General features: G+C 51.8%; 5 protein-coding genes across 5 annotated transcripts; 1 reads left to right on the top strand and 4 right to left on the bottom strand.

The window, feature by feature from the left end:
- Positions 1 to 1,813: 1,813 nt before the first annotated feature.
- Positions 1,814 to 4,417, bottom strand: THITE_52603 (glycoside hydrolase family 31 protein; the record flags this gene model as incomplete). The annotated part of the gene is made up of 2 exons (XM_003654633.1): positions 1,814 to 4,149; positions 4,210 to 4,417. The coding sequence occupies 2 exons, from the start codon at positions 4,415 to 4,417 to the stop codon at positions 1,814 to 1,816; spliced, it is 2,544 nt and encodes an 847-aa protein (XP_003654681.1).
- Positions 4,418 to 6,031: 1,614 nt separating this feature from the next.
- On the bottom strand, positions 6,032 to 8,326 carry THITE_2117842 (uncharacterized protein). The gene is made up of 3 exons (XM_003654632.1): positions 7,560 to 8,326; positions 7,284 to 7,493; positions 6,032 to 7,209 (listed from the first exon to the last, which is right to left on the bottom strand). The coding sequence occupies exons 1-3, from the start codon at positions 8,177 to 8,179 to the stop codon at positions 6,138 to 6,140; spliced, it is 1,902 nt and encodes a 633-aa protein (XP_003654680.1). The 5' UTR covers positions 8,180 to 8,326; the 3' UTR covers positions 6,032 to 6,137.
- A 1,552-nt stretch (positions 8,327 to 9,878) lies between these two features.
- On the bottom strand, positions 9,879 to 11,280 carry THITE_2145520 (uncharacterized protein; the record flags this gene model as incomplete). The annotated part of the gene is made up of 3 exons (XM_003654631.1): positions 9,879 to 10,174; positions 10,247 to 10,887; positions 10,943 to 11,280. The coding sequence occupies 3 exons, from the start codon at positions 11,278 to 11,280 to the stop codon at positions 9,879 to 9,881; spliced, it is 1,275 nt and encodes a 424-aa protein (XP_003654679.1).
- A 1,919-nt stretch (positions 11,281 to 13,199) lies between these two features.
- On the top strand, positions 13,200 to 15,285 carry THITE_2049700 (uncharacterized protein; the record flags this gene model as incomplete). The annotated part of the gene is made up of 5 exons (XM_003654630.1): positions 13,200 to 13,454; positions 13,511 to 13,775; positions 13,838 to 14,113; positions 14,240 to 14,511; positions 14,593 to 15,285. The coding sequence occupies 5 exons, from the start codon at positions 13,200 to 13,202 to the stop codon at positions 15,283 to 15,285; spliced, it is 1,761 nt and encodes a 586-aa protein (XP_003654678.1).
- Positions 15,286 to 16,072: 787 nt separating this feature from the next.
- Positions 16,073 to 16,837, bottom strand: THITE_2117838 (uncharacterized protein). Its single transcript, XM_003654629.1, has one exon. The coding sequence runs from the start codon at positions 16,636 to 16,638 to the stop codon at positions 16,105 to 16,107; it is 534 nt and encodes a 177-aa protein (XP_003654677.1). The 5' UTR covers positions 16,639 to 16,837; the 3' UTR covers positions 16,073 to 16,104.
- Positions 16,838 to 24,005: the final 7,168 nt, after the last annotated feature.

Raw genomic sequence — 24,005 nt, 5'->3', positions numbered from 1 at the left:
GCGGGCATTCCAACCACCTAGAACCCGAACCCCTGGATGCTGAGTGCTCCTCGTAGCTCTGATTTTTGCTTTGTCCGTGTGACGTCGCCGACTGCATTCCATCACGACGCGGGCTGTGAAGTGCAAGATGGAGGCAAACTGGAAACGACGCGGCAACCCAGGTCGAAGGTTCATGGATTTCACGCTGGAGCGAGATTTTTTGAAACGCCTTCATTCGCGAGAGACTATTCCGTACATCTGTTTGCTGTAACTTGGATGTGCTCACCGCAGCTGCGTATGACAAACTTTTGTTCGCCGAGCGCTTGACAGATGAACCTCACAGCCGCCGTAGTAAGCATGGCAGAACTGGCTGGCTCGTCCCCTCGGTGCCTTCTTTGCTTGGATATTATGAGCTTACTCTGACGCATAGGTAGTATCCCAAACAGAGAGAAGAACAGTTAGACTACCTAGGTATGGTTTGCTAGCCGTTGGACTCGGCGAAAGAGAGATTTGGCAAGCCAGGTTGCTGGCGTAGAGCAGCAAGCTTACCCCGACAGCCTAGTTCCAAGTGTAGAACTGGAGAGCCATGATTGAGTCTGCGGTAGACAGTTGTCGACGAAGGAGGAATACCAGTGCTGTTCCAGAAGCTTGACATTCCGTCTCTGGGCCCGCGTTACGCCCGACAAATATTCTCTCCACGCCATTCGAGCGTGTGCTGTTCATATGCACCGTAGGAGCGAAGAAAAGCAAGCGAAGCTTGAAATGCAGCTCCGTAAGTGTTACATACGCATCACGTTAGTGTATGCACCGTCGGTGCGAAGCTACCTAGGTCAGCTTTGCTTCATTTACCAGGCTATTCCTCCAGAGTTTTTCGAGGAGCGCTTGGTCGAGAGGCCCATACCATGCGACTTAGCGTAGTTTGCACAGTGTCATTTTTTCTGTAAACTGCCAAGGAGTAAACCTTCGCTTCAGACGTACGCGGACAGGCCAGACAGTCACCGGAGGGTATTTTTTGAACAGCGTCGTCACCTGGGGATGTTGCAACAGCGGCTCTCTCGCGTCGCTGCCCCAGGTACGATTTGATGGACGCTCTCCGGTCTCGGCAGAGACAAGCAGTTTCTTGTCCTCCGCGCTCAGTTTCTTGCCGCATTCGTGTCCGCCGCAAGGATAGGTATTCCAGCCCCGTGCGACGGGTTTTGATGGGTGTGCGCCGGAATTTGAATTTCAGGAGATCACCATGCGCAGAGGATCTTATCAAACATGAGCCCCAGGGCGGCACGTCATCCTCGGATGCCCGCCCCGTCGGTTGCGCCATGCTTTGGTCCGGAAGTGGGCGTGATCCAACCGTCATTTCTTCGCAGCGCTGAAGTGAGGTCCATGGTGCGATAAGATCTAGGCGACCATGGTCTGGGCCGTCATCAATGCGGGAGAAGGAGAAGGCGTAAGGTGTCGCCTGCAACCCACCGTCGCCGCCAGGACCATCGTACATGGAATTTGCGGAACATGTCTGGATGTTTACAGCTTGCCCCGAAGGCTTGAGCGGACTCTCTAAGGTACTCTCCCGCAAGGCGAGGGAGCTGAGCGATTCGTTATGCAGCATGTGTTAGACAGCTTGATCAATCGGAAGTTGATGGGTCTGGCGCATGTGACTCTCATTGTCACTAAATCTGGTCAACGATACCTATGCTAAGCGCTGCAGCAAAGCCCTAGGCTGAGCGGATGCTATGATCTCGCAAGTAAAGATGCCCGCTCCTGGTAAAGATTCCCACTCCTGGTAAAGATACCCACTCCTGGTCAAGATACCCGCTCCTCAACACGACTCGCTGTACGCTGGCTAAGGGCGAAATGTAAATCCCTTGCTCAAGCTCAAAGGTTTCGCCAGGGCCTTCTTCGCCTCCCCCTGCCCGAGCACCGTCACGCTCTCGATCACGAGGTCGGTGTGATACCCGAATGTGCCCTCGGCCGTGAGAACCGATCCATCCCACTTGAAGGTGATCTCGGACTTGGCGTTGCCGACGTCCAAGCTCTCGCCGTCATCGAGGTACAGGAACCCCTTGGCAGTGCCATCCGAGCCCGGCGCCACCGTGAGGGCAAAGTTCTGTTTGCGCAGCTCTGCCGTGGTGTTGGCCGACTTCGACCGCAGGGCCAAGATGCTGCCACCCCGGATATGCACCGGGATATCGGTGAAGTCGAGCGTGCCCATCGTCTTCGTCTCTCCGGCGCTCACCACCTTCTCCCCAGTCCAGAAGTCGTACCACACATCCTTCGGCAGATAGAAGGTCACCGACGTGCTATTCTCGTCCACGACCGGGCTGATCAGCAGCGAGTCTCCCAGCCCCCACTGCGTCTGCACCGTCCACGTCGCCTCATCGCCGGGGTACCAGAACCACAGCGGGTTGATCGCCGGCGTGCCGTCAACGCTGGCCCGCCACACGGCGGTATATATGTAGTCCAGCAAGCGGTAGCGCACATCGATGGCCTTGCGCGCGGCGGCGGCGACGATGGGCCAGCGGTAGAACTCCTGGTCGGGGGCGGTGATGTCGGCGTGGTTGCGGTAGAAGGGCTGGAAGGCGCCGAGCAGGGCCCAGCGGGCGCACATGTACTGCTCGGCGACGCCGTTGAAGCCGCACACGTCGGAGCCGACCATGGGCACGGCGTGCATCGCCGCGAACGCCAGCATCTGCCGGATCGACGTGCGGTAGTGCTCCCACGTCGACGCGTTGTCGCCGAACCAGTGCGCCGCCGCGCGCCCCACGCCCGCGAACGACGACCGCGTCAGCACGAATGGCCGTTTGTTCGGCCGCCGGGCCAGCAGGGCCGCGCGAGACGCCGACGCCATCATCGAGCCGTACAGGTTGTGCGTGTCGTACTGGCGGGAGCCGTCGGCGTTGGTGATGTTGGTCCAGAGCGTGCTGGCGTAGATGGCACCGAGATGGTTGTTGATGCGGTACTTCGGGTTGAAGAGGTCGCGGCCCGGGAGGCCGAGCTTGGGCGCGGGGGAGGCGCGGCGGGTGTACCGCGAGACAGGCCTCCGAGGGAGTGAAGCGGCGGTGGATTGGGAATTGAAGCAGTTTGTGTCGCCGCAGAAGTTCGACACCTCGTTCATGTCGTTCCAGAGGCCGTCGACGTCGATGCCGGTCTTCGGGTCGTAAAAGGCTTGGATTTCCGACGTCCACCAGTCTTGAGCGGCGGGGGAGAACCAGTCAGGCCACACGACCTGGCCGGCCCACTGCATGCCGCGGTAGTCCGAGCCATCGGCGACGCGGAGGAACGCGCCCTTCTGCTCGCCCCGGGCGTACGGGCCGTAGCTACCGTTCCGGCTGATTCCCGGGTCGAGAATCTGGATGTAGTGCTGGTTGTTGCTGTGCAGCGAGTCGACCAGTGCACGCACCTTATCCAGGGGAAACCGATTGGGATCCACGGTGAAATCGCGGTGAGCGTCCATGTAGTCGATGTCCCCCCAGACGGTCTCCAGCGGGATGCCGGCGGCCGAGTAGTTGGCCACCACTTCGGCGACGTGGTCGATGTTCGGCCAGCCGTACTTGCACTGGTGGAAACCAAACGTCCAGTAGGGCATCGCGGCGGGCAGACCCACGACTTCGGCATACTGCTTGCTGACGGATGCGGGCTCGGGGCCGGCCAGGAAGTACAAGTCGAGGACGCCGCCCAGGGTGTTGTACTCCAGATACTGCTGTCCCGAGTCCGTCTGGTCGATGCGGACATCCATCCCGTTGGCGTTGAGCAGAAACACGCCGTGTGTGCCTGAGTTGCCGCGGTGCTCAAAGTACACCGGGTGGCTCCCGTACAGGTTGGATCGGGTGGGAAGGAAGGCCCCGTCGGCATTCCAGAGCGTGCGCGTGTAGCCCACGGTCGGCAGGCGGAAGTCGTCCGAGTGCTCGCCGAGCCCGTAGAGGTACGGGTTCTGCGGCAGATTGGTCCGGAGCCGGACATACTGCGACTCAAAATTCAGCGGCGAGCTGGAAGTGTCGAACAAAATGTCGCCGTTTGACGCCCGGATCACCTTAAAGGTAAAAGGATTCTGGGTGAAGTTGAACTTCAGCGCCGCCTTGTTGGCCGGGGTGTTCTGGCTCTTGGGTCGCGGCAGCACCCGATCCTGGATCTGATACACCTGCTCGTCGGCATCCTCGATCAAAACATGCAGTCGGGTGTCTGTGAGGTCAGTCAGTCGCACGCTCGCCGCCGGAGCTCAACCATCAGCAATCAACCTACCGGTCTGATATTCGACGAGCAGCTTCAGCTTCTCTACATCCTTGCTGAACACGCTGCAGTTGGCGATCAGCACGAGGTCTGCGGACAGGTAAGAGTCGCCTTGGACAACATTGGTCGCTCGGTAGCCACGGCACTGGGTGGCAGGCTCCGAGAGTTGCGCGAGGGCCGCAGTCGCGGACAGCGCCGCGAGGATAAACTTGAAAGCCATGCCGGTGGTCAGGCAATGCCGCACAACTGCTTTGCACACATGGAGATGATGCAAGGAAGCGATTCCATGAAATTAGGAATGCAGATCAGAAGTTTAAGTAGGTACAATAAGTAGGTACAAAAAGGGTTCAAGAACAGGAGAGTTGTAATCCGCACAGCCAGCAAGTGTCACGCTCAGGGCATCTCGTCCGAAATGCAAAGCCCACCGTACCCCGAACTCGACCGAAAATGCACCCTGGGGCCAGGTGCGGGAACACCGTTGACCGCGGTTTCCGGGATACACGCAGATGCCGTGGCCCGCTAGTGCTGTCACGACGCAGGAGCAGGAGCGCGCGCCTTGTTATGGGACAGGAAGGTGGTGTTTTCCAAGGCGCTGATCCGCGTCTAGTTGGGACGGAGTGCCGCATTGGTCAGGGGCAGCAGCCTATCAGACAGCAGGCTGCCAACAAACGACCAAGACATGGGGCAGCCGCATGACCGAATTGTTGCACCGCCTGCGGGGGAACGGCGCCGGCTGTTCCTCCCACCTGCCGGACCCGCCGTTCACGTCAAATGAGCCCGAGCCGCCAATCGCCTTGCTGGGCTCTCCTCCGCTCGCTCGGCGCCCCGGACACGTGGGGCTGGTGCCTCGGTGCCAATACTTTACACGTTACATACAAACCGATCCCATGTCTATATCATCCCTCCTCCGAAGGAGACATGACCTGCCCCTGCGGCGTGGAAGATCGCACAGGCGGCCTGTTCCTGCAACTGCAACCTGCCATTTTCGGACGGGCAATGAGCAACAACGAGCGGCCACAGGACCATCATGAGTCCGCCATGGACATCTCGTCCGGTCACGATGCTACTATGCTCGTTGGTTGTTGGTAATCAAATGGCGTTGTAGCACCGCGTTTTCCGGCGCATGGCCGCTCCGAGACGGTCTGGCCCTTCGGAGCAACACGACTTGCTGCGACCTGCCTAGCTCACAATGCCGTGCCTGGTCTCCAATACGACGAATCCTTCGGCGCCAGGTGATACGGAATACCACGACTGTTTTCCTCCTCCGAGGGATTCCCCGCAATATTCGCTCGCTATGCTATCCGGTTTGGCCCGCCGTTGATCAACTTGGGGGCGGAAAGCCTGGACGCCCGAGCATCGATCGGACTTGTCGGACTTTGCCCCAAACTCGGTTGCGTGGTAAAATATTTCAGGTCAGACGCTCGCCCTGGCGGTGAACACGTGGGAGCTGGTGGTACATGTACGGCGACTCCCCGAGGGCGACTCGATTGTTTGCGTACATTAGGTACCTTGATGCAGTCACGCCGCCCGCAACAGGCCTTCATGCCGATACCAAGCCTGGGCACCACGATATCTTACGGCCAATTTCTCGATATAGGGCAGCATGAAGAACGCCTTGTCACCTTGGGACTGGTCAAACATGACACGTTCGAAATCCATGGCCAACGATCTCCCGTCCCCAAACTGGAGGTTTCCTCGATACAGCGAACGCAAGGAGCGCACGGTAGGCTGGCTGCAAGAGCCCTGACAGTTGCTGGCCCCCCCAGCTGAGACCAACGAGGCGCCGCCACGATGTTTACCTAGGCATCAGCGCCCGAGACCCATTGTATTGGCGCGCAAGTCCGAAACATCTCGGGATCACTTTGCCCTGAAGAACCGAATGTCGGCGATCAACGCAAAAAAATCAAAAATCCTATTTGATAACCAACGGAGCACTGAAGTCAACAGATAAACCTATAAAAATGCTTCCACATCGGCCAAGATTGACGCTCTTCGTCCTCCTGCGCCTTGATAATCTCTAACCGCCCGAAGTCCCTCCTTCCCGTGTCAATATCCATCTCCTCCGCAGTCACAAAGCGGGTCCGGAACCACAGCTTATGGCCCAGCCAGAAAACCAGCACCACCGGGATCGCCAGACACTGGACAAAAAAGTTCTTCGCCAAGTCCACCGCGCTCCCATCGCCTCTGTTCCCGGGGAGCGGCGAGAGGGCCACCCAAATCTGCGCCACCAAAACACAGATATTACAGACGAGCCCAACCCAGCTCCCCAGGACGCCGGCCTGCGCCCGAAACGCCAAGTCCTCGACCGAGCGGCGCTGCAGGGCCCACGCCTTGCGCATCCTGATGTGCGCCAGACAGGTGCTCGCCCAGGTGAAGATGGTGCTCAGGCCGCTGACGGCCAGCAGCCAGTCGAAGACGAGGCTCTGGGCGTGGAACTCGGCGAGGTAGGCGAGCAGGCCGACGGAGGAGACGGTGAGGACGGCGACGAGGGGGCGGCCGCGGCGGTCGACGTAGGCGAGGACGCGCGGGGCCTGGCGCTGGGCGGCGAGCGCGGCCAGCGTGCGCGACGAGCCGAACACGGCCGAGTTGCCGACCGAGATGACCGAGACGAGGATGACGGCGTTCATGACGCTCGGCAGGATCGTCGCGCCGGCGGACTCGATCGCGATCACGAAGGGGCTGGCCGCCGCGTCGGCAATGCTCGTCGCGCTGAGCAGCCGCGGGTCCGTGTACGGCACCAGCAGGCCGACCAGCGTCAGCGAGACGATGTAGAAGAGCGTGATGCGCCAGAAGACCTGCTTGATGGCGGTCGGGAGCGACTTGCGCGGGTTGGCCGTCTCGGCGGCCGCCAGCCCGACGAGCTCGGTCCCGGCGAAGGCGAACGCCGCGGTGACGAAGACGTTGCAGAGACCCTTGAAACCGTTGTGAAACGCACCTGGGTCTTGCCAGTACTGGCCGCCGATGTAGCCGCCCGTTGGGGTGCCGCCAATGTTGATCACGATGCCAAGTAGGCTGTGAAACTGTTAATCAGCGCAACGGGCTACAAGGGACGAGGAACTTGAAGGAACAAACCAGACGGGACTCACATGAAACCCACTACAGCGGTGACCTTGACGATGGCAAAGACAAACTCGGCCTCGCCGTAGGCTCTAATGCCCAACAGGTTGATAGTCACGATGATGGCAAGAAAAATGGTGACGAAGATGGCTTTGTCAATGCCAGGGTTCCAGTACCCGATGGTCATGGCGCCAGCGATGACTTCCAGGGGAAGGACGACCATCCACTGCATGGCATAACTGCGGCCGGACGGCGTTAGTCCCCCAGTTGGTCACAAAACAGATTGGTCTCCTCGGGGAACTTACTTCCAGCCCATGGCAAACCCCCAAGACGGATCCAGAAACCGGGTCGAAAAAGCCGAGAACGACCCGGCCACGGGGAAGACCACGGCCATCTCGCCGAGCGCCTGCATGGTGCACCACAGCATGACGCCAATGACCAGGTAGGCAATCAGCACGGAGGCCGGGCCGCCCTGGCTCAGCGCCTGCCCCGAGGCCACGAACAGGCCCGTGCCGATCGACCCGCCTATCGCAATCATCTGCAGGTGCCGGTTCTTGAGCTCGCGCGCCAGCAGCGTGCTGGCCGTCTTGGCGTTCGCCGAGCGCAGGTCGTAGTACCGCCCCCCGTGGTGTTCGCGGACGACGGCCACGCCGAGAGCTTCGCTGGCGTCATGGTCGGGGATATTCACCAGCGCGGTCGCGCTGATGCCGGCCTCGCGGCGGAACGAGTCGATGATGCGGCCGACGCGGGATTTCGAACCGTGATCGTCCCGGCCGTCGGGGCCGCGCGAGCCGGGCCAGCCGGGCCCGGATACGGATGGGTGGCCCTTCCCCGCGTCGAGGCCGTGCGATGTAAAGATGCTGCCTTGTGCCGGACTCCGGGTCCGGGACAGTCGGTCCATCGGGATGTCGCCGTCGAGTGGCATGGCGTGTGGCTCGCTGCGTTGTGAATCTGCTGTGTTTGGTTGCTCTTCTCACCAGGCTTTAGTTTCCTCTTAAATGCCCATGGGCTGAGTGACACGGCGAACTCAGTCGCGGCTTTCGAAAGGCGGTCGTTTCAGGATGCAAAGGCAGGTGCCGGGTGTTGGCCTCCTCGTGTGGCTGCGCGAGGTCGTCCGCCAAATACCTCAAGGGAGGGAGATCGGACGATTCGGGAAGAGCTCGAAGCAGCCGGTTGTGGTTCGGGTCTGCACGTGCCGAGTGGTAGCCGTGACGAGCCTTCAGTAAGGTTCAGCAACACCATCGAGAAAGCCTCGGCGCCTCAACGGTGGCTCGCCGTTCAGTCGCCTGGCACGAGGATTGTGCTCATCGCTGGGCGTTGAGCGGGAGAAGGCGAGAAAAAGTCGATGTAGGTTGCGCCTCGAAAGACCAATTGATTGTCGGGCAAATGGGAAGGGGATGCTTGCCATTTGGAGCTCAGGAGCAGACCTGAAGGTGCACTAGTAGGTGGCGTCCCCCCTCTGTCAAAGCGTCAGCGTTTCCAATGCACTATTCAATGCACTATTGATTTGCAGACCGTCGCGTGCCATGCGGGGTGACCGACATGGTCATGGCGCCCTGGTCAGGGACAGTCCCACAGACCGAGATATTTCCCCAGAAAAGCGGATGTTGAGCCCGACCTGGAGGTGGACTCGGTGGAGTTGCCCCCTCGGTCATAGCGTCAACGTTTCACCAATGCACTAGTTCTTGATATATAGAGCATAGCGCGACATGCACAGTAGGGGTGGCTGACATGGTCATAGCGCCCTTATCTTTAGGTGGTCAGGGACAGTCCTGGTGTAATCCGGGCAGACCGAAATATTTCCCTAGCGGTGATTCTAGAACACTGGACATTCTCCTACAACCATGGATGCGATCCAATTCATGCTCCAAGATGGGAGTGAAGACCGTGTCAGCCACCCACCATGGCGCGCTATGGTATCTTGGCCTACATGAGAGCATGCTAGAAGAACCGACTAGTGTAGGTAGTGTACCTGATTTCCATTTGCGAGGGTTGACCGGTCCCGCCGAGCCTCGGCCCGGGATTGGGGGACTCAAGAACGGCACATGCCCACATGGAGCTAAGTGGTTGTTCGAAATGGTGCGTTGCCGGGGGGGGAGGGGGCGGGGAACATCAAAATTAGCTCGTCGTCCCCGGACACTACGCGCTAGCGTTATCGGGCCCGCCAATCTAGTTGAGGTACTCGAGACCGGGTTTGAGATGACGCCCACAACAGTCGAGCAACACGGTCAGGAAGCCGGAGCAACAGCAACGGCAAGGGTGCGTCGACGGCCGGAACTGGGCATCGGTTAGCCCTGAGGGAGCACCGAAGAAACGCGATGGGGAACGCTTGTTAATGCGCAGTATGCAGGACACAGTTCGCCTGCTTACTACCCGAGGAATTGATGGAGGTTAACGAGCGGCAGGGTAACCAGTTAGTCATTGCCCGGAAGCGCACTGCATCAAAGTGATCAACGATTGCTCTTCATCGAGGAAATACCGGAGGAAACGCCTATGATTAGCTGTAGCAAACCCTTCAACCATAACGTACATAGATATACAGACTGGCTCAAAAAGCAAAAGTGATGAAAGCCCTGATCGACATCGTGGCCCGTGACATGCCTTCCATAAGATCATTCTCCCTCTCATTGGCCTCGTGGGCCTCCGTGGGCGTCAGGCAAGGCGTTCAGATTTTGAAGCGGAATGGCTGAGCCTCGTTGCCTGCCCCTAATACTTGCCATGACCACGCCATTGACAGGTCTGAGCATCAGTCCCCTTGTTCCGTCCCTGTCTTCGTCGTGTGGGGGGCTCGGTGCCGGCGAGACGGTTATGTTTATGGTTGTAGTTTTGACGACCGCGGTGGCGTTGTCCGCCGTTGAAGAGTCGAAGCGGTTCTTCGGGAACAATAAGTCCGGGCTTCCGCTCCGGCTCGAGGCGCTTCCTCCGTTATCAGCAGTTATCCCTTCACTCGTGTCGCCTGATCCCGCATGCCGATGCTCCTTGTTGGGCAAACCTCGTGCTGCGGCCTCGTCGTCGTCACCTGAATTTGATTTGTGCCGAGAGATGCCCTTGACCCTCGACTCACGCCGCGCACTCGAGCCCAGCCCAGACTCCGAGTGAGGCTCATACCGCAGCCTCTTCTTCTTCGCGCCCGTGCCCCTCACAAACGTGCCGATGGCAAGCGCATTCGCCGCGAACGTCGCCACCAGTATCTCCGCCGACGCCCACATCGTCCTCGTCGGCTGGTATCCGTCCTCCTGCAGGATCTTGGGCACCCTGTAGATCGCCACCACCACCGTGGGCACGTGCAGGCAGAACAAGCCAACCAGGATCACCTTCCTCCCCATCGACAGCCGGCTCCGCACCACGATCGGCACGGGGAAGACCACCAGCAGCAGGTCGGTGAGGACGTTGCAGACGGTGAGCGTCAGGAGCTGCGCGTATCCCTGACGGCACTGCCCGCCGGGGTCGGGGACCACCTGCCAGTAGTGGGGGAAAGGCCGGCACTCGGCCAGGTCGGCGATGATGATGGCGAGGAAGGTCACGGGGAGCGAGACGAGCAAGGAGCGGAGGAGAAGATTGTAGCGTTTCTTGCCGGCCTGGCCCACGAGCCGGTGGAAGAACTCGAGCGTCGCGGCTTTGAGGAGCCATAATCTGCGCTGAGTCAGTTAAACCAGGGGCGAAGATGCCTTTCAGCGGGCCGACTCACATTGCTGGCTGGAGTATCCGACTGACCAGGACCAAGCGGCTGCCGATTGAGCGGCGCTGAGCCTCTTCGTCGCTTAAAACGGAACCGTCGGGGACGAGCACGTTGTTCGTGCCGTAGATCAGGATGGGGTGCACGAATGCCATTCGCAGAAAGAGCGGGATGAGCGCCGCAGCGACGTATGTGTCCTCGAGGAAGAGTTTCTCGACCCGCACCCATCGGCCGAGGAGACGGACCACGATGGTGACGGCGCAGAATATCGTGATCCACCATGATACCAACAGAACCGGCTTGGTATCAGAGAATGGCCGAGCCGGTGGTGGGGGAGAGTACAACGCCATGGCGAGATGGTTGTTGCGAGTTACTGTGGGAGTGCCATTAGTGTCGAGGCTGCTGAGCGATGGCCATGGAAATAGGTAAGTGGGAGAGGGGGGTGGAAGCGGGGTCGCAGCATGAGAAGTCCAGACTTGGAACCTTGAACTTCCAGAATTGTAAGGGTGGAATCCTAGCTCTTTCAAGGTTCAGGGGGCAAAGTTAATGCAGGTCTGAAAGCTGAAAACCATTTGTTGATGCACCCCCTACTTATTCCTTTTTGCGGCATGGTGCGATTGTTACCTATCCGATCATCAGCCTCGGTTGGCTCGATTCGGTTAAAAGGCAGCGTGATAGTTAGGATGAAGAGGCCAGCTGCGTTACGATGTAGCGCCACCGTACGTAAAAAGTGAAGTTGGCATTGGGCAGGCCTCATGAATCGCGGCGCATTCTGCATTTCCAGTCACGCCCTGGCCACGTTGTCAATTGACTGCCTTCAATCCATGGATCGGAATGCCATGAAAGTCAAGGATTCGGGGATCTAGGGTGGCCAAGGTCCCAGAAAGGATGCCTCGCGCGTGCCGTATTGTTTGATTTCGCGTGCTTCTTGCGAAGACCTATGCACCACGTTCTGTCGCGCCGACGCGTGAGGATGGAATAGACCATTTGGCTGACTTGGCGATTCAGTAGCAATGTGTTCGCTCTGGATCTGTGACACACATGTTTTCGTCATGCCCTATCCCGGAACGGAGAGGTCCTCGGCCACATAAGGTACCAATGCATGTGCATGCCACTCGGCACTATTAGGTCGTCGACTACCCAATAGAGACAAGGAACTGGCTCGAGTTCCAGCAGTGAGTTCCTTGTACTGTCCGCCGAGAACACGGACCTTAAACGTTCCGCCACTGACTATCAGCGCACGCCTGGATCGCTACCTGGCAGATACACCACCTCGAGGTCTTTTCTCACTCGTTTCAAATCAGCCATCACAGAAAAAACTTCCAACGCACGCTAGGCAACGAACTTGCGAGCACGTTAACCCTTGACTGTATTTCCTGTGCTTCTGGGAATGCAAAGAAAACAACTATGATTTTATTGCTGCCCTGCGGAGGAACGGGAATCAGTGGGGGACCATCCTCGTCACCCGTTAGCGGTAGTGGAAGGGGTTTCGATGTCTGCCACCCATGGGCAATCCCTTCGGAAGGTGGAAGCTGAAGAAAGGGACCTTATCTCTGCATAATAAGTGGCGAGACGCTGGATCCAGGCAGGGCCAAATGGAAACATCCAACAGAGCTTAGACATTCCTGTCGCTCTGTAACCGTCCTTTCTTGGCCGTGGAATCTTTGCTGTGATCTTCTCCAAGGCAGCAATCAACAGGAGCCAGTGTTTGGGTCCGCTAGTTTATTTACCACCGCATTTGGGTGGCGATAACGTTACTGGGGCGCATCTACAACCCCCTTGAAGCTTCACACGGTTTGTATTGACCGCCGAAAGTAAATCGGCTGCCTGAGCCATGAACAATGGATTCGAAGAACGCATCATATGAAGGCGGCTCGTATTTCTGACTTAGGCAGCCGCCACTGTCAATAATTCGCAGTGCGCCAAGTCCTGCTTTGTTCCAAATGGTGATGCCTAGCGGACAACACAACTGAACGGATTGGATTGGCTAGAAGCAGCACAACTGTAATGCACCAATTGCGGTGCGATTGATGGACGGCATGAGTGGAGCAGCAACCGGCGACACACCGTTGCCTGGTAACTGGAACCTCAGGGGGCGATTGTTTGTCCACGGCGGCATTTTATTTTCCATTCTGCTTAAAACGACTCGGACTCCGTCGGGGTTCAACATGGCTGAGAGCTCATCGCCTCTTCATTCATCGAAACACTCCGCATTCTGCCCTCAAACGCGCCATATCCACCGAGTCAACCCGAGCAAGCCGAAGCCGCCATGGACGAGTTTATCATTGAGCACGCCGAGCGCTACAAGCGACTCGTGTCGACCTTCAAGCCGAGCTCGCCCGGCGCAAAAGCGACCAACTCCACCTCTGCAAGCTCTGAAATCGTGGTCAGCGCACGCATCCGGCCCATGCTGGAGGATGAAATCGCTCAGGGGTTCCCCCAGGGGGTTTACCAACGCGCTGACTCCAACATGGTCGACTTACACGAGCTCCGGAGGCCGGTGAGAGGACTGCCCACAATTAACGTTTGTCTACCGAATGTGTTGAATAGGAGGTAGGCACCCTGGCTGACGGCATACAGTCGTTCAGTTTCACCGTTGACCGAGTGTTTGGTCCCGATGCCGCTACTCCCGAGATCTACGAATCGGTGGTCAAGCCGCTTGTGCCATGGGCTTGGGGCGGTGGCGTCGGAACTATGTTCGCATACGGCCAGACAGGTTCCGGGAAAACGTATACCGTCAGCGGCTTGGAACGGCACGTTGCGGAGACTCTGATGGACGGGTCGCTGGACGGCGAGAGGAAGATACACATCTCCGTCATCGAGCTAGCGGGACAGACCGCCTTTGGTAGGATAGTGTCATGTATTCGGGCCGACGGGATTGTGTGCACTAACAAGAGCCCTCCTCAGACTTGCTAAACGATCGTAAACAGATTTCGATCCTCGAAGACTCCTTCGGCAATACCCAGATGGCTGGTGCTTTGGAGCACAGGGTCACGGACAAGGACGCTCTCCTCCAGTTCATCGAGGCTGCTGCATTCCTCCGTCGAACAGCGCCCACGCTCAAGAACGACACCTCGTCGCGCTCCCACGCCATCTGCCGTCTCCGGTTCGAGAATCCCCTTCTGCCTTCGGCCGAAGACGGCCTTCTTTACCTGGTCGACCTCGCAGGATCCGAAGCAGCCCGTGACAAGACAGAGCACGACACAACCCGCATGAAGGAAGCGAAGGAGATCAACACTAGCCTGTCGGTCCTCAAAGACTGCATCCGCGGCCGCGCCCTCGCCGACGCCGACGCCTTCGCCGGCAAAGCGAGCAGAAAGCCCGCCTACGTGCCCTTCCGGCAGAGCACGCTGACCAAGACGCTCAAGCACGTCTTCGACCCGGCCAGCGCGCGCAGCTGCAAGACCGTCGTCGTGGCATGCGTCAATCCCTGCCTGGCCGACGTGGGCGCCAGCAAGAACACCCTGCGCTACGCCGAGATGCTCCGCGTGCTCGTCTCCCGGCCCAAAGCAGCCGAGTACAGCCCCACCGTGCCGGCCACCTGGAACAACGAGCAACTCCGGGACTGGATCGAGCGCAATGTAAGCATCCCAAGCACACCACTCCCATCTACTCCACGGCGATTGCTTGCGCCAGCCAGCTAACGTTTCTCATCCTCCCAGTCCGGCGACCCACCCATCACCGCCTCCATCCTCGCCCCGCTCGAAACAGGCCCGCAGCTCCTGCGCCTGCCCGCCCCAGAGTTCCTCTCACGCTGCCTCAAGACCCCCGGCGTGTCCCCGGAGCAAGCCCAGGCCTTCCACACCAAACTCTGGAAACTGCACATCGACTCCCAGCATCAGCTCTCCTCCTTGCCGGCGACGACGGGCCGAGACAACAACAACAACAGCAGCAGCAGCAGCAGCAGCAGCAGCAGCAAAACCGACCCCCTCGCCTCGACAGCAGCAGCGCGCCTCGCCCAACTCGACTCAAGCGCCGACCCGGACCAGGCCGCCGCCGCCGCAGTCCCGTTCCAGCAGCGCATCCGGCCCGGCATGGTGGTCCGCTGGCGCCCGCCGCCCAAGTACGCGTGTGTTGCCGCGACCGGCGGGCAGGTCGCCTACGCCGTGGTGCTGTGCCCGGCGGCGGCGGTGGGGGCGGGGGTGAGGGACATGAAGGGGGTGCTGGTCAACCCCGGCGGCGAGGGGTCGGGGCTGGGGGATGCATACCTCTGTGCGACGGTCGTGCCGGGGCTGTTGCCGGGGTCGTTTGGGGTGGGGTTGTGGCGGCAGGTGGTGGTGCGGGTGGAGGAGATGGAGGCGGAGGTGTTGATGGAGTGGGATGAGGCGACGAGGTATTATTACATGACTGTGTAGTGGTGCTGCGATGCGTTGGGTAAAAATTAGGGGTGCGGTCGTTGTCTTCTCAGGTTTACTGGGGAATTCGATACGGATGGCGACCACCTTGTTCGTTCACACGTTCAATAAGGATAAGGTACCTGACAGATCATGGTTACATGGTGTCAACGTCCCAGCCTAGCCACTTTTCACTCAAATGCAGATCACGATATGCCTCCATACGTTCCTCATAGCGACGTTGTGTCTTCTCTTCGTTATCCTACTCCGGCGCCATGCGTCAAGAACGACGTGTAATGCCTTCGACAACGTCAACCCAAGGTAATTAATTGCCCACTGCAGGTTTTCCGGAAGGTCCAAGCAAATGAAATCCTATCTCAGTTATAGTGCCCATTCTGTGCCTGTAAGGCCTGACATGGCAGGAATGGAGACGCACAGGTAATCCAGGTCACACAGCAGACTATGTCACACGATCACCGCATCTGAGACAGGCATGCTCAGAGACACTGCGCAGAACACGAGCCACGCTTCCATGCCGTACTTGCGCGCGATGTTACAAGACACGTGGCCGTCGTACGGTAAGACATCCCCCATGTGGTGCTTGTTGGATGGATTGTCGCTGTCTGCGGCACGACATCACCACCTCCGAAGGAGGAGACCAAGCTCGCAAGAACAGTCGCGCGAAAAGCCGCTTCCATAAACCCAGCGCAACAACGCGCGGTTGAAGGCATTCCAGACGTAGAAGATACTCCTGGCAGAACCCTCATCCATGTACATAGCGGCTTGCCCAAAAGGCGAACGAGACCAACCTTCCCTCCCCCGCCATCAGCCGATCCATCCTCACCGCTCAAGACCCCTCAACCACCCCACCACACCTTCCCCTCCAATCCCCTCATAAACCCACCCCCTCTCCTTCAGCCTGACCAACCCAGTCAGAGCCCAGTCCTGACAATTCCACGCGGCGCCCTCGTCCTGCACGACCTGCACGCCCGCCAACACCTCGTGCACGGCCGCGACGTCCCCCGCGTCCACCTGCCCGACCTCCAGCATCTCGCGCACCGGCCCCGGCTCGCCGCCCTGCGCGGCGTCGAGGCGTTCCGGCCCCGGGTAGTGGAAGCCGCCTGGCATGCCGCGCAGCTGGAAGATCAGGCCGCGAGGTTGTTGCTGTTGTTGTTGTTCTTGGCGCGGGGCTTCGCGGGCTGGGGAATGGGGGGTGTCGCTGGTGGGTGGCGGGCTGGTAGTAATGGAAGTAGTAGTAGTCGTGTCGTTGGTAGTGGTGTCGAGGAAGTATGCCCAGTGGTGTGGCTTGGGTTGGCCAGTGAGAGGATGCCGGCCGCGGTCGTAGGTGACCAGGTAGAGGGTGTTTTTTGGCATGGTGAGTCGACTCAGGAGAGAGGCCGGTCTCCGGTTTGCGGCCGTTGGGGAATATTCTAACGGGTGAAGTACGTGTTATGGTGGGCGCTTGTCGATTATGATGGTTGGCTGTTGATGAGGGGAAGCGCTTGAATTGGGATTGGCGGGCTTTTCTGCAGGCTGAAGGAGGCAGACCGTTGGCTGCCTGGCAAGGCAGCACCTGAGTGTCGTTTGTCAGAACCAGCCCGGCCCGGGGCACTGGGCCGGCCCACCGAGATTAGGATCCACTGGCTTGATGCCCAACTGCCGCCTAAGACTGGGCTCCTGATTAGGAGAACTCTCCTACAATACAACATCTTCAATACTACGATTGATCCCAGTTATATATATCGCTTACATCGTAATAGCTTTATCTCCCTAAGCCTACGTAGCGGTTCCAACAATTAAGAGTCTTATCGGCTCGAAAACCCGCTTCTATCTCTAAGTAAACGGCTCTACGTATAGCGCTTAGTAGCAATATATCCTTGAAAGCCGATATAAAGATCGATATTATCTTGGCTAGCCTAGATAACTAGGTAGCTTAGAACCGTAAGTTCGTCAATAAAGCTAAGTATCTCGACTTACTTGACTATTTTGAATATAAGGTAGAGCTACTTCTAAAGCCTATATTGGCCGATAGCTACAATCTCGCCTATAAGCGTATCTAGCGTAAGCTCTAGGAATATATTGTCGAACTATAGGCTTCTACGCTAGCTATAGCTATAGAAGCTATAGCCAACGTAGGAGCTTTAGCCGATCTAGGAGCGTCTACTATAGGTGAGTAGTGGCCTAGCACTACCTCTATAGCCTAGGATGACGATATAGATTCTTAGACCCTCTCTAAGAACGAAGGTCTATAAAAGTAGCTTAATATTAAGATATTAAATAGCTGCTAGAGGAAGCTCTATAACGAAAGGGAGAAGTAGTTTAACAACAATATCGCTATCGTTATTATATAGCTTAAGAAGGATCTAGATTATAAGTATAAGGACTATAAACGCTAGACCAACTACTTTACCTAGATATTAACCTTTATAACTACTATAGTAGGGGCTAACTACTAGTTTATCTACTTTATAGAGTATATTAACCTTCGAATATAGTATAACAACTTTAAAAAAACTATTTAGCTAACTATTGAAATAATAATAGAGCTTCGAATATATATTTATATCTACTTTAATATATTTAAATACCTTAAGAATATATATATTAAAGAGGCTAATTTCGAGAGGTGGCTTATTAAGTAGGAGAACTTAATAGATAAGGTCTCCCTTTAGAAGATAAGTATAAGTAAAGCAAAAGATCCTAGCCTATAGTTCAACGAATTAATAGTTGTATTAGAGAATCTATTCCTAAGCTTTGTTTCCCTCTATACTATAAGTAAGATAGAGATTTTCGAGAAGCTAACTTTTTAAGATATAGCTATAGAGGTCTATAAAGGTATATACCTATTCCTTAAGAAGGCGCTTAGCTATATAGGAAAAGGATCCTTCTTAATATATAGCCTTAGAGAGAAAGAAAATAAGGACCCTAAGCAATTAGAAGATTAAGAGTATCGCTTTAGGCGCTAAACTAGTTGTAAAGAGAGAGCTAGAATCGGCTAATCCTACTCTAAATATAAGCTAAGTACGCTTATAACTCTTAGTACCTCTATAAGGTCCTCGAGTATATTAAAGAAGTACTATATTTACAATCACTTCTATTTAACTAAGCGGTACTACTATTTAAACTCTAAGAGTATACTGTTTAGGTAGGAACCTAGAGAATACGTTAAGGCTTATATAGAGGCTAATTTGAAGGCTAATTTAACTCTATAAGTAGAGGCTAATAGGCTTTGGATAAAGAGGTCTAGGAGTAGCCTCGCTAACAATGTAAAGAGCGATATAGGTGAAGATCTATTACTATATTAACTAGCTAAATACTTTAAGAGAGCTATTGAAATAGTGCAAAACCTCTATACTAACCTACCCCACTACACTTAGGACTAGGCGCTTAGCCTCCTTATAAATATATAGACAAGCATTTCCTCCTTCTAGAGGTAGAGATCGAGTGCTATTATCTAGAGTACCGCTTATACTAGGGCCCTAAGCTTTTTGACCTACATACTACTAAGGAAGTACTCCTAGTCGAACTTATCTATAAGGGCGTCTACGAGCCTTTAGGTCGTAGTCGCCTATATCGTAGCGATCTCTATAATCTTAGCCTCAACGTTCGCCTAGGTCGATATATTGTTAAGATCTTCTACTAGTATAGCCAATAGCCCTAAAGTAGTATTCTAGTCCTCTAGTTAGAGTAGTAGAACGGCCCTAAGTACTAAAAACGTAGCTTACAACTATCGTCCAAGGTCGCCTATAGAGTCTTATAAAGATAGCCTACTACTTAGCTATCCGTCTAGCGGGAGCCCTACAATCCTATAGTAGTAAGCCTAGTACGCTACCTCTTACTTTGATTAGGGTATAAGGATTAGCTATATAGTAGCGATTAGTCCCTTCTTACTCTAGTTAAGGATCTAGGCTTACTTAAATGCCATTAAGTACATAGCTAAGGTCCTAAGTTCTATATCGCTAAATTAGTTATAGATATATATAGGTAGGTCGTCGAGCCTAGGAATATCTAGCTTATTAGGCGTAGATACGTCGTCGCCCTAAAGGACTTTGATCACCTTATCTTCGTTATACTCTAAGAGTATAGGCTATATAGGTTCTTAGATTAGAGACAATAGGTCTAGAGGGAGCTTATACATCTTGCCTTTGTTCTACTATAGCGAAGAGATTCCTTTAGTATAGAGTAGGCAATCCTTGAAAGTACCGAGAGTATTCCTATAAGCTCTTAACTATAAGTATAATATACGCCGCTATATAACCTTCTTACTATCTCTCTAATATAGTTGGAGCTAAGGCATCTTGAATTATATTAATCCGTCTAGAAGGTAGGGCCAAAGCTTTTAAAGAAAAGTCTATATAAACTCTAGAGCGAACTATCTATATTCTCAACCTATACTTTGCCGAGGATAGTAGATAATCACCTCCTCGTATAGCTATAACTAAGTAAACTTATAGATAGACTAGAAAGCAATCTAGACCTTTAATAAGATATTAGTATATATCTCTATACTTTTAAGTATAGAGTCAAAGTAGTAAAGCTAGCCTACAACTTAGTCGAAGATCGTAATAGCCTAATATCTTTTATCGACAAAGTAAAAGAAGACTTAGAAACGATAACGATTAGCAATAACCTTCTAGTTAGACCGGTAGAACTTCTTTAGTGTAGGACTAGTATCTAAGATAGGCTATAGATAGAACTAAAGATAGTCCTTATAAAGACGAAAGAAAAACTATATAACGTCTAGGATTATCTAGCCCTCTAGCTATTCCTTAGTAAGTAGTATACCTTCTATATCGAAGAGTAAAACACCTATATCTATAAAACTAATTTTAAAAAACCGATCTATTATATACCTTCCTTCTAACTAGCCTAGGAACAAGTAGCTTATAATCTTAGGGTTTATACTAAGCTAAGAGCTCTAAATCTAGTTAAGTCGCTAGTTGATTATATTTTATAGGTACTTCTTTAAGGTCTATAGAAATAAAAAAAGCTTAGGACTAGTCTCCCTAGGGTAACTTAGTATCTTTAAGTCTAGCTCTTACCCTACGAGGGAGATATAATGCTTCGCTTAATTGCTATCTTTAGCAAGCCTCTATAAACCTAGTAGTATATAAAACTTAAGCTTTCTAAATAGCTACTTCTATCTTAGAGCGACGATTATATTAGCCTAAGATTATATAGGCTCTATAAAATCGAGAATTCTACCACGACCTATAGTAATGTTCGCGATAGTATATAAAAATTTAGTTCAATAGAAAAGTCGCTCTCTAGGTAAAAAGATCTAGACCGATTAAAGCAATTATAAAAAAATCTAAAGCGCGATAGGTAAGGTGAAAGAAATGGTTAATTATAAGAGAGTTAGTGGGAAAATCGAGAAAAAAGGTAGGTAAGCCTTTAAAGGTAAGAAGGCTACTTAGCTCTTTCCTAATCTAGGTAAAAGAAACTAGATAAGGCCTATAGTGCCTACTAATTGGCTAGAGATAGGCTAGAAAAGAGCGTTCACCTTTTGAATTCTTAAGGCTTTCCTCTCCTCTTTACTATCCTAGAACTATTTCCTTTCTTCAACCTTCTCGCTACTTTATTCTAGTGCCTTCGTCTCTCTAGCTAAATTAGGTTCTTAGTAGTTAGGTCTTCTATTTCCCTTTTAAATTCGTATATAGCTCCTATATACGAATTTACAATCTAAAAACTAAGATATTGAACAACTAGTATATCTACAACGTCTTATAGGAAATCACTAATAAAGTAGACGACTAGAGGCCCTTATTATATAGGATTATAAACCGCTAGATTGATCTTTCGCTAGTACTAAAGACGAATATTTTTATAGCCTAGAAGTATATCTAGGTAGTTCAGAGTAAGATAAAGGATCTACTAATGTTGAAAAATAAACGCTATACTAACGAGTATACTATAATCTTAGTCGAATACAAGGCTATCTATAGTATAATTAAGATCTTTTAACTAAATGTTAGACTACTATATATCTAGTAGGTCTTGCTAAGCAACTAGCAAGATTAGTATAGGATATAGCGATTAGTTTATATCGACGATAGGCTAGTTGATATAATTAAATAGCACTATAATACTTTAGTCCTTCGTTTAGTATATATAGAGCACTATAATAGTAGACTGCTTAGGCATTAAATACACTATCTCGCTATACGCTTAAATCGAGCTTCGGCTCTCTTAATCTAAGTATAGGGTCGTAAGTAAGTACTACGCTTCCCTTTTATACTTGCTCTCTAGGTAGAGGAAGGCTAATACTCCTATAGCAACAAAGTCCTTTACTAAAGCTATAAACTGTCGTACTAACATTTAACAACTCTTTTTAGCGAAGACAGAGATATCTATATAACCTAGCCCTTTAATAGCTATACTTCTTTTACTCCTCTCTTTACTAATAAGTATACTAATTATATTTAGTTAGAGAAGGAATATACTTAGACTTACGTCTATAGGAATAATTAGAAGTACCTAGCTTAGGACTTGATCTTATAGAGCTATCTCCTATATAATCCAAGGAATAATCCTAGGTTGAAGCTATATCTAGAAAAAGTAGGCTAAGAGTGGTTTATCTCGCTAAGGATACTATTAAGGAGTAGATAGTACGGTACTAGGTCAACTATAAGAGCTTATACTACTAAGGGATAGAGACAATGGATAGGGATAGATAGAGGGTAGAATATAGTCTAGAAGCTTAGCCTATAGATAGTAGATTAAAAGACTATATACTCTAATTCTAGATTTTTCTTAGCCTTGACTTTAGCTCTAAGAAACTTAGTCCTATACAATAGAAACTATCTATCTAGAGGGTAGAAGTGAAAAGAAAAAGGTATAAATGATTATAAGGCCTTTAAAAGTAGGGTCACTCTTTAGGAGGAAAACTTAGGTATTAGCAAAAAAGAATAAGGTCCTAAGGGCTAAAAACAAACGAAGGATAGTAGATAGACAAAGACTAAGTAAGATATAGCTAATAGAGATATTACTAGTAAATAGGAGGCTAATATAATAATAGGTATTAGGAAGGAAATATAGTTAAACGTTAGTAAAACTATTAGAGGTAATAGCTTCTATGCCCTTCCCCCTTTCTAGAACGTATATCCCTATACGTCTAGAGGGCTAGTGTTAAAAACTAGGTAGTTTTCTATAGGGGATTTCGATAATAAGCTCCTAACGAGGTCGCTTCTTCTTTACCCCCTTTATAATTAAGCGAGTCTAGCTAGTCTAAAGCGCTATAGTACGACTAGGGGTTTCTTCTTTAAAGACCTCCTCTTTAACTATAATTGTAGCATCCTTTATATCATCCTCTCTCAGTAACCTATTGTTACAATCGTTTATATTATAGACCTTGTCGCGATCTAGAACTATAACATTGTTATAGGGAAACCTATTTAGGTAATTAGTATAGCTACCTAGGCTAGTAAAGACGTAGGCGTAGTCTCCCTTTGCCTAGGTAAGGCTAGTATTGTTAACGACGCTATATTCTCCTTTATTGTCGTCGATAGGTATCAAGTGATATACATTTATAGAACCTCGCTCTCTGTCGCTATAGCCCTCGTCGCTAACCTCGTTGCAATGCCTACTGTTATAACGCTTTTCTCTACAATAGAATAAGGTCGGTCTATCCATTTCTAGCTAGACGTTACCTAGTTTAAAGAATTTCTTTATATAGTTTAGAGGATATAGCGTCTAGATAGGTATATTGTCTAAAGTCTCTAGGAAGTAAGTATCTTCATCTTTGATTATCCGAATATAGAATAGGCTAAACTAATGGTACTCTAGCTTCTAAACTAAGTTTATATCTAGTTAGTATATATTGTTGTAGATAAAGACGAGATTATCGATAGATATAACTGTATTTTTAAGGTAAAATTTACGTTTATAGGCCTTATTATAGCGTTTAGCTATCTTTTTATAGGCTATAGTAACCTATTTAGTAGTAATCTTATAATTATATTCTACTTCCTAGAGGATATAGGTATAGAGGGCAATAAGCTTTGTATAGACTTTTATAGGGTCTTCTTTCTCCAACTAGGTATAGATAGAGTCCTAGGTAAGAATTCGCTATATAGGAATATTAAACTTAATTAGACTAATAGGCTTATAATTATAGGTAAGAAAGAAGGGAGATATTCTATAAGAGCCTCTAACGGTTGTATATTCTATATATAAGATATATAGAAGGAGCTCCCTCTACCTTTTACCTATACTATTAGTCATCTTTGTAAACGAGGTAGCAATTAGGATATAGCTAGCCTTATTTACACTATTTATATAGGAATTGTATAGTGAGATAATGACTTTCTTAATACCTAGCTTATAAAGGATCTCCTTAACTTCGCCTTTGAACTTAAAGCCTTTATCAACAACTATAACTATAGGGTAACCCTAGCGATAAAGGATATATCGTAAGATAAAGGACTTAATGGACTTAGAGGACTTATTTAGTAGGATCTTAGCCTTAATATATCTTATAAGATTGTTATAAACCTCGACGAGGAAATACTTCTTCTCCCTATAGCTAGACGATATATATTAGATATCGAGGTACTATTTAGTAAAAGGAAAAGGCGGAGGCGCTATTCAATCTGCTACTTCTTCGAACCTCTAGGTATTGTACATTTAATATAGGGCGTAAGCCCAAATCTAGTTCGCTATATCTTTATATATACTATACTTATAGTAGTAGTTCGTCACTTATCGATATATCGACTCCCTTCTATAATAGCTAACCTTAT

This window comes from Thermothielavioides terrestris, chromosome 3 (genome assembly GCF_000226115.1).
Source record: "Thermothielavioides terrestris NRRL 8126 chromosome 3, complete sequence".
NCBI lineage: Eukaryota > Fungi > Ascomycota > Sordariomycetes > Sordariales > Chaetomiaceae > Thermothielavioides > Thermothielavioides terrestris.
This window is presented reverse-complemented; position numbering and strand designations above follow the sequence as displayed.

Coding starts and splice junctions, on each gene's coding strand:
- THITE_2117842 (XM_003654632.1), bottom strand. CDS start 8,179: ATGCCACTCGACGGCGACATCCCGATGGACCGACTGTCCCGGACCCGG. Junction 7,494..7,559: donor GGGTTTGCCATGGGCTGGAA/GTAAGTTCCCCG, acceptor GTCCGGCCGCAG/TTATGCCATGCAGTGGATGG. Junction 7,210..7,283: donor ACCGCTGTAGTGGGTTTCAT/GTGAGTCCCGTC, acceptor ACAGTTTCACAG/CCTACTTGGCATCGTGATCA.
- THITE_2117838 (XM_003654629.1), bottom strand. CDS start 16,638: ATGCCAAAAAACACCCTCTACCTGGTCACCTACGACCGCGGCCGGCAT.